Source organism: Corapipo altera, unplaced genomic scaffold, assembly GCF_003945725.1.
Source record: "Corapipo altera isolate COAL_440 unplaced genomic scaffold, ASM394572v1 303, whole genome shotgun sequence".
In the NCBI taxonomy this organism is placed as follows: domain Eukaryota; kingdom Metazoa; phylum Chordata; class Aves; order Passeriformes; family Pipridae; genus Corapipo; species Corapipo altera.
In genome coordinates, this window is record NW_020885169.1 from 1 (window position 1) to 9,717 (window position 9,717).

The 9,717-nt window shown below is 65.5% G+C and overlaps 1 protein-coding gene across 1 annotated transcript in view; it reads left to right on the forward strand.

Annotated features, from left to right (window-relative positions):
* Positions 1 to 2,185: 2,185 nt before the first annotated feature.
* Positions 2,186 to 9,717, forward strand: part of LOC113940060 (cadherin EGF LAG seven-pass G-type receptor 2-like) — a 29,362-nt gene continuing 21,830 nt past the window's right edge. Inside the window, 3 exon segments of the mRNA XM_027631116.1 lie at positions 2,186 to 2,534; positions 2,574 to 6,317; positions 8,260 to 8,929. Coding sequence (XP_027486917.1) covers positions 2,186 to 2,534; positions 2,574 to 6,317; positions 8,260 to 8,929 — 4,763 coding nt within the window.

Genomic DNA, 9,717 nt, shown 5'->3' on the forward strand with positions numbered 1-9,717 from the left:
CCCCCCCCCCCCATGCCCTCCTCGTGACGGGGGGTGACGGGGGTCCCGTGTGCTCCCCAGACCTGCGGGAGCTGATCCCCTTCGTGAAGCCGGCGCCTATTGAGCAGGAGCTCTCCAAGAAGCAGAAGAAGCAGCAGGAAGGGGGGGGCAAGAAGAAGGCGGGGGGGGCCCGAGAGCAGGGGCTGGAGGAGCAGGTGAAGAACATGGCGGTCTGAGGGGGCCCCCCCCGCACTCCCCCGAGGGACTTTTGGGGTCTCCTGAGTCATCCCACCTTCCTCACTGGGCCATGCCCTCAGCTTCGCTTGGGGGAAATCACCGTCGGCTCCCCCCGCGGCACAAAGAACTGACACGTGTGTGGCCCTCCCTCGTGTGTCCCCCCCACCCGCTAAGTGGGGCCGGGGACCCTCCCCCGTGTCCTCCCTCCATCCAATAAAGGCCAGAGCTCCTGAGCTGCGTGTGCTGGGGGGATGCAGAGGGGGCACGGGGGGATCCAGCTTCCGCCCCAGCGTGCATGGGGACTGTCTCCATCTCCCGTGGACCCTCCTTTCCCCTCTCCCAGCCCCATACAAAGCTGCAGACAAAGCCCCTTTGTGATGCAAAGTGGGGCCGGGGGGCCCCCGGGCTCAGCCCCAGCTGCCGCCCGCTCCCCCACCGGGCTGAGGGGGGACACATAGGAGGGGTTTATCCCTCCATCACTACGGGGGGACCGGCTGCTTCCCCCCCCATCCCGTGTGTGCGTGGGAACTCCCGCCGGGGCGGGCGGGGCGGGCGGGGAGCGGCCCCCGTGAGTCACCGGAGCCCCCGGCAGGGGTGGGGGGGGCCCGGCGGTTCCGAGCGCCGCCCCGGCGCGGGGGGGTCTCCGCCGGGACCCGTCCGACCCGTTCTGCCGGCGGGGAGGACCCGGCTCCGTGCCGCCTGCCCGCACCCACGCCCCGGGACCGGCGCCGGCTGGGGGGGGCACCCACGGACCGCGGGGATCCGCCCCCACCCGCCCTCTGCAGTCCCCCCCAGTCTGTCCCGGTGCCCCCCAGCATCCCCAGTACAACCCAGTCTGCCAGTGCCCCCAGTTTCTCCAGTGCCCCCCAGCATCGCTAGTACAGTCCAGTCTGTCCCAGCGCCCCCCAGCTTCCCCAGTCCCTGCCAGTCTGTCCCGGTGTCCCCCATCATCCCTGGTCCCCCTCAGAGTCCCCCAGCTTCCCCAGTCCCTGCCAATCTGTCCCGGTGTCCCCCATTATCCCTGGTCCCCCCAGAGTTCCCCAGCATTCCCAGTCCCTGCCAGTCTGTTCCAGTGCCCCTCGGTCCTTGTGCGGAGGGACCAACCCAGGGGTCGGGGTGGGGGGGTCCCACGGCGTGGGGGGACATGGACCCCCGTGACCGGGGTCACAACCGGGGCGTGTGTGTGTGTGACACGTGCTGTGTGTGTCACATGTGCTGTGTGTCACACATAGCTGTGTGCTGTGTCACATGTATTGTGTGTGTCACATGTGCTGTGTGTCACACATGATCTGTGTGCTGTCACATGTATTGTGTGTGTTCTGAGTGTCACATGTGCTGTGTGTACTCTGTGTGTCACACATGTACCCTGTATTCTGCCCATGTCACATGCACTCACACGTGTGCCCTGCACATGCAGCCTGTGCATTCCCCACGTGTGCCATACGTGTACCCGTGACGTTCGTGTGTGTGCTAGGCCCTTCACATGTGTGTGTGCACAACGCACGTGTGTGTGTGTGCACCTTACATGCGTGTGTGCACAATGCACGTGTGTGTGTGCACCTTACGTGTGTGTGTGCACAATGCACGCATGTGTGTGTGTGCACCTTACATGTGTGTGTGTACACCTTACATGTGTGTGTCCACAATGCACGCGTGTGTGTGTGTGCACAATGCACGCGTGTGTGTGTGTGCGTGCACCTTACATGTGTGTGTGTGTGTGCACAATGCACGTGTGTATGTGCACTTTACGTGTGTGTGCGCAACCTGCTCTCGGGGGTGAAGCCGGTGCCCCCCGCGCTGCCGCTGCCGGTGCGGGTCCCGTTGCCGGTGCGGGGGCGGCGGCGGCTCCTTTAAACGCGGCGGGGCCGGTGCAGCGGCGGCTCCGCCCCGGCGGGCACGCGCGGGCGGGGCACAGGCGGCGACGCGGGGCGCTGCGGGCACCGGCACCGGCACCGGGGGGGCAGCGGCCATGGGCCTTCCACCCGCCCGCCGGGCCGCGCAGCCGCTGCTCCCGCTACTGCTGCTGCTGCTGCTGCTGCCGCCGCCCGCACCGGGACCCGCCACCGGCATCGCCATCGCCACCGGCATCGGCTCCGCTGCCGGCATCGCCGCCGACACCGGCATCGCCACCGGGACCGGCATCAACTCCGCCACTGGGACTGGCATCGGCTTCACCACTGGGACCGGCACCGGCAGCCGGAGCGGCACCGGGATCCGCCCCCGCCTTCCCGACGCACTCCCGGCGCCGCTTCAGGCTCACCGCGGCGGCACCGGGGACAGCGGCGGCACCGGGGACAGTGGCGGCTCCGCGCGGCCCCCACCGAGCACCGGGGACAGCGGCGACAGCACCGGGCCCACACCGAGCGATGGGACCGCACCGGGCCCCGGCAGGCACGGCGGCGGCGTTTGGGGGTCCCGAGGCACCGGCGGCACCGCGGGCGTCAGAGGCACCGCGAGCACCGGCGTCACTGGAGCCACGAGGAGCGCTGGAGACATCAGGAGCCTTGGAGGCGCTGGGGATGCTGGAGGCACTGGGGACGCTGGAGGCGTCAGGGATGCTCCTGGAGGCACCGGGGATACCGGAGGCGCAGGGGATACTGGAGGAACTGGAGACACCGGGAGCACCCATGTCCTCAGGGACAGCGGGAGCGCCGCGGATACCGGACACACTGGGAACACTGGCGTCCTCTCGGACAGCAAGAGCGCTGGGGCCATGCTGAGCTCTGGGGGAGCTGGGGGCACTGGGGGCACCCCAGTCCTCAGGGACATCAGGGATACTGGATGCACTGGGGAGACTGGGAGAGACACTGGAAGCACCGGGAGAGTTCCCAGGAGCAGCAGAGACACTGGACGTAATGAGGAGACTGGGAAAGTCCTCAGGGACACTGAGAGCACCAGAGAAGTACCCAGGGACACCAGGAACTCTGGGAATACTGGGCATGCTGGGGGCACCAACATCCCCAGGGGCACTGAGAGCACCAGCAAAGTCCCCAGGGACACTGGGAATACTGGACACACTGGGGGCACCAACATCCCCAGGGGCACTGAGAGCACCAACAAAGTCCCCAGGGGCACTGGGAATGCTGGACACGCAGGTGGCACCAACATCCCCAGGGACACTGAGAGCACCAGCAAAGTCCCCAGGGACACTGGGAATACTGGACGTGCTGGGGGCAACAACATCCCCAGGAACACCAGGAACACTGGGAATACCAGACATGCTGGGGACACCAGTGGCACAGGGGACACGATGAGCTCCAGGGCGGTTGAGGACCCCCAGATCAGGGCAGCCCCCAGACCCCCCGTGCTCCGCCCCCGCCGGAGCCCCAATACAGCGCCGCAGTTCCAGCCCTCCAGCTATCAGGCCATGGTGGAGGAGAACCGGCCCGCAGGGACGCTGGTGACACGGGTGACGGCACAGGACCCTGATGAGGGCGAGGCAGGGCAGCTGCTCTACGCCATGGCCGCACTCTTTGACAGTCGCTCTGACGCCCTGTTCGCCATGGACCCCGTGACAGGCACCGTCACCACGGCGGCGCCACTGGACCGTGAGAGCAAGAGTACCCATGTGTTCCGCGTGACGGCGGCCGACCACGGCGCGCCCCGGCGCAGCGCCATGGCCACGCTCACCGTCACTGTAGGCGACGCCAATGACCACGACCCGTCCTTTGAGCAGCCTGAGTACCGTGAGAGCGTGCGGGAGAACCTGGAGGTGGGCTATGAGGTGCTGACCGTGCGAGCCACTGATGGCGACACCGGGCCCAACGCCAACGTGCTCTACCGGCTCCTCAATGCCGGCAACGCCAACGAGGTGTTCGAGATCGACCCCCGCTCCGGCGTCATCCGCACACGTGGCCCCGTGGACCGGGAAGTGGTGGACGCCTTCGAGCTGCTGGTGGAGGCGGCGGACCAGGGCCAGGAGCCCCGCAGTGCCACGGCCACCGTGCGCATCGTGGTGGAGGACGACAACGACAATGCGCCGCAGTTCAGCGAGCGGCGCTACGTGGCACAGGTGCCCGAGGATGTGGTGCCCAATGCAGCCGTGCTGCGGGTGACGGCCACTGACCGCGACAAGGGCAGCAATGCCCTGGTGCACTACAGCATCGTCAGCGGCAACACCCGTGGCCACTTCTACATTGATGCCCAGACGGGCGCCCTGGACGTCATCACCCCCCTGGACTTCGAGGTCACCAAGGAGTTCACGCTGCGCATCCGGGCACAGGATGGCGGCCGCCCGCCCCTCTCCAACATCAGTGGGTTGGTCACTGTGCAGGTGCTGGACGTCAACGACAACGCCCCCATCTTCGTCAGCACGCCCTTCCAGGCCACCGTGCTGGAGAACGTCCCTGTGGGCTACTCTGTGATCCACGTGCAGGCCATCGACGCCGACTCAGGGGACAATGGCCGGTTGGTTTACACACTGCTGGAGACCAGCGCCGGCTTCCCCTTCACCATCAACAATGGCACCGGCTGGATTGTGGTGGCCTCCGAGCTGGACCGGGAGGCCATGGACTTCTACAGCTTCGGCGTGGAGGCGCAGGACCAGGGGACACCCCCCATGGCCTCCACGGCCAGCGTCAGTGTCACCATCCTGGATGTCAATGACAACAGCCCTGAGTTCACCCAGAGGGAATACGGTGCCCGCCTCAACGAGGACGCAACAGTGGGGACGAGTGTCCTCACCGTGTCTGCCGTCGACCGCGACGCCAACAGCGTCATCACTTATCAGATCTCCAGCGGCAACACCCGCAACCGCTTCTCCATCACCAGCCAGAGTGGTGGGGGGCTCATCTCTCTCGCCCTGCCCCTGGACTACAAGCTGGAGCGACAGTACCTGCTCACTGTCGCAGCGTCCGACGGCACCCGCCAGGACACCGCCCTGGTGGTCATCAATGTCACTGACGCCAACACCCACCGTCCTGTCTTCCAGAGCTCCCACTACACCATCAACATCAACGAGGACCGGCCAGTGGGTACTACGGTGGTGGTGATCAGTGCCACAGATGAGGACACCGGGGAGAATGCCCGCATCACCTACCTGATGGAGGACAGCATCCCCCAGTTCCGCATCGCCGCCAACACTGGCGCCGTCACCACCCAGATGGAGCTGGACTACGAGGACCAGGTGTCCTACACCTTGGCCATCACGGCGCGGGACAACGGCATCCCCCAGAAATCCGACACCACCTACCTGGAGATCCTGGTGAGCGACGTCAACGACAACGCACCGCAGTTCCTCCGCCACTCCTACCAGGGCTCCGTCTACGAGGATGTCCCTGCCTTCACCAGTGTTCTGCAGGTCTCCGCCACTGACCGCGACTCTGGGCTCAATGGCAGGGTGTTCTACACCTTCCAGGGTGGTGATGATGGCGATGGCGACTTCATCATCGAGTCCACCTCAGGCATCGTCCGCACTCTGCGCCGCCTGGACCGGGAGAACGTGCCGCTCTACTCCCTGCGGGCCTTCGCTGTCGACAAGGGGGTGCCGGTGCGGCGGACACCAGTGGAGATCCAGGTGACGGTGCTGGATGTCAATGACAACCCACCTGTCTTCGAGCATGACGAGTTTGACATCTTCGTGGAGGAGAACAGCCCCATCGGGCTGGTGGTGGCCCGGATCACAGCCACCGACCCCGACGAGGGCACCAACGCACAGATCATGTATCAGATTGTGGAGGGCAACATCCCAGAGGTCTTCCAGCTGGACATCTTCTCCGGGGAGCTCACGGCACTGGCCGACCTGGACTATGAGGCCAAGGCCGAGTACGTCATGGTGGTCCAGGCCACGTCGGCACCGCTGGTCAGCCGGGCCACCGTGCACGTGCGGCTGCGCGATGCAAATGACAACAGCCCCCAACTGAAGAACTTCGAGATCCTCTTCAACAACTACATCACCAACCACTCTGGGAGCTTCCCTGGTGGTGTCATCGGCCGCATCCCAGCCCACGACCCTGACGTGTCCGACCGCCTCACCTACGCCTTCGAGCAGGGCAACGAACTCAACCTGGTGCTGCTGGACCCCCAGAGCGGGGAGCTGCGGCTCAGCCCCGCCCTGGACAACAACCGCCCGCTGGAGGCCGTCATGAGGGTCTCTGTGTCCGGTAGGACCCCTGCCCAGGGAGGTGGGGGAGGTTTGGGGGTGTTATGGGGTCTCCCCACACCATTTTGGCTGCCCCCACCCTTCAGATCGGGGCGAGGGGGCTGATGTGCCTTGGGGTCCTGCCAACCCACTGAGGTGTTTTGGGGCCCCACCACCCCATCTTGGCTGCCCCCACTCTCCAGATCCAGGTGAGGGGGGGAGAGGGATGCTGTGCCCCCCCCAGCCCAGACACCCCTCTGGAGGCATTCAGGGTCCGCAGCACCCCCTTTTCCTCCCCCATCCTCTGGAGTGTCCGGAGGGGTCCAATACCACAGTGCACCTTCTTTTGGGGGGGCAGGACCCTGGTGGGTGTTGGGGTGGTCCTGACACCTCTCTGTGTGGCGCTGGTGGGGGCAGGACCCACTGTGTGTACCTGGGGGGAGGTTGCAGAGGCTGGTGTGTGCAAGGGGGGAGTCCTGCTACCCTTGGGTGGGTGCTGGGCGTCCCAGTGGGTGAATCTGTGGGGGCTCGAGGTGCAACGCAGTACTGGGGGGTCCTGGCACCCCAATGGATGTTTCCAGGAGAGCCCAGTGCTTGTATCTGGGGGGGGAACACATCGATGTCCTCACTGGGGGGTCCCCAAACGCAATGGGGGGCTCGCGGGATAAGAGGGGGGTGTACCATTGATTCAGGGGGGCCAGGAGGTGCTGCCGGGGGTGGGGGTCACCCTAGGGTGGGGGAGCATCTCCTTACCCCCCTCCCCAGAGCAGGGAGGAAAACTGAGTCACAGCCCAGGCCGTGATGTCCCTTGTCCCCATCTGCGTGTTCCCCCCTCACCCCCAGTTTGGGGTCCCTGCTCCGGCCACACAAAATGGGGGACCCAGGGCACAAAGGGTGGGGGCTGGGGGCCCCCCAAGCCCCCCCGGGGGCGGGGGCAACCGCGAAGGAAACAAAAGGTCTGGCCATAGCTGGGCCCCTGCGGCCGCGGCCATGGCAACCACCCCCCGGCACTGACCACTGGCCACGGGCCACCAGCCCCGCCACCCCCCACTCTGTCACCTCCTCTGGGCCCCCCGCAGTCCCCACGCTCCCTCTGTCCATCTGTCTGCCCACTGCCCATCTGTCCCGAGTGTCACTGCCCTGGGAGGAGGAGGAGCAGGAGGAGGAAGGGGGGTGTCCCAATGCTGGGCAGGGACTTTGTCTCCCCTGACCCCATAACCAACCCCAGCCCCATAACCAGTGCAAGTCCCATAACCAGCCCCATAACCAACCCCATAACCAGCACCAACCCCATAGCAATGTCAGCCCCATTACCAGCACCAGCCCCATAACCAGCCCCACCTCCATAACCAGCACCAACCCCATAGCCATACCCAACCCCATAGCCATACCCAACCCCATAGCCATACCCAACCCCATAACCAACCCCATAACCAATCCCATAACCAGTACCAACCCCATAACCAGCCCCATCCCCATAACCAGCTCCATCCCCATAACCAGCCCCGACCCCATAACCAGCCCCAGCCCCACTTGCCAGTGCCCGATGGGGTTGGTCACAGGGTTGGTCACCCCATGCCCACCCCACCTCCCACCCTCAGACCATCCACCCCTGCCTCCCCCCCAGTGTCGCCCAGGCCACCCCCCGACCCCTCAATGTCCCCCAGACTCCCAATGTCCCCCAGACCCCAATATCCCCCAGACCCCAATGTCCCCAGACCCCTCCAGCCCTGACCCCCCAATGTACCCAGACCCCAATGTCCCTCACCCCTGATCCCCCAATGTCCCCAGCCACCCCACTGACCTCCATGTCCCCCAACGTCCCCATTTCCCCACCGCTGACCTCCATGTCCCCCCGTGTCCCCAACCCCCCTTGCTGACCTGTGTTCTTGGTGTCCCCAGTTCCTCCCCATATCCCCGGTGTCCCCATTTCCCCCCGCTGACCCATGTCCCCGTGTCCCCAGACGGTGTTCACAGCGCCAGCGCACAGTGCGTGCTGCGGGTAACGGTGATCACGGACGAGATGCTCAGCAACAGCATCACCCTGCGCTTGGCTGACATGTCACAGGAGCTCTTCCTGTCACCGCTGCTCGGCCGCTTCCTCGAGGGGGTGGCGGCCGTGCTGGGCACCCCCCGGCACCGCGTCGTGCTCTTCAACATCCAGGCAGATACGGACGTGGGGCCGGCGCGGATCCTCAATGTGAGCTTGTCGGCGCTGCTGCCGCCACCCGTGGTCTCGCGCTTCTTCTCCTCCGAGGAGCTGCAGGAGCGGCTCTACCTCAACCGCTCGCTGCTGGCGGCCACCACGGCACAGCGAGTGCTGCCCTTCGATGACAACGTGTGCCTGCGCGAGCCCTGTGAAAACTACATGCGCTGCGTGGCCGTGCTGCGCTTCGACAGCTCCGCGCCCTTCCTGGCCTCCGACACCATCCTGTTCCGGCCCATCCGGCCTGTGCCAGGGCTGCGCTGCCGCTGCCCGCCTGGCTTCACCGGCGACTACTGCGAGACCGAGATCGACCTGTGCTACTCCAGCCCCTGCGGTGCCCACGGGCGCTGCCGCAGCCACGAGGGCGGCTACACCTGCGAGTGCCACGAGGACTTCACCGGTGAGCAGCGCCAGCCCAGGGGCCTCAGGCAACCTCTGCCATCCCCCATCCTCTGTCCAGCCTGAGATCCATCCATCCATCCATCCATCCCTAGATCCATCCATCCCCCCATCCATCCATCCATCCCTCCATCCTTCATCCAGTCCTCCAGCTATCCATCCCTCCATCAATCCATCCATCCATCCCTCCATCCCTCCACTCATCCCTCCATCCTGCCATCCATCCATCCGTTCTTCCTCCCTCCTTTCCTCCCTTCTTCCTTCCCCTTATCCATCCATCCATCCATCCATCCCTAGATCCATCCATCCATCCATCCATCCATCCATCCATCCATTCTTCCTCCCTCCTTTCCTCCCTTCCTCCTTCCTCTTATCCATCCATCCATCCCTTCTTCCTGGTGTCCATCCTCATCTTCCCTCATCACCTCCTCTTCAATCTCCCTCCCTCCCTCCATTTCTCCCTCCTTCCATTTCTCCCTCCCTCCCTCCTCCATCCTTTCCTTCCTCGTGGTGTTCATCCTCCCTCCTCCCCTTTGTTTCTATCCCTTCAACCTTCTCCTCCTCCATCTCCCCACCTCCCTCCCTCTCCTCTACCCCCTCTCCCTCATGCCTCCCTGTCCCCGCTGTCCCTCCCAGCCCCCCCCATGATCCTCCCATGAGGTCCCTGCAGGGGGGACAGGGACACTTGGGGGGGCAGAGCCCTGGGGAACCCCTGTGTGGGGTGGGGACCCCTGGGGACACCCCCCCAGGGTCACAAGGGGACTGGTGAGACTGGGGACATCCCCCCACCTCCACTCTGGGGACCCCAACCCCCCAC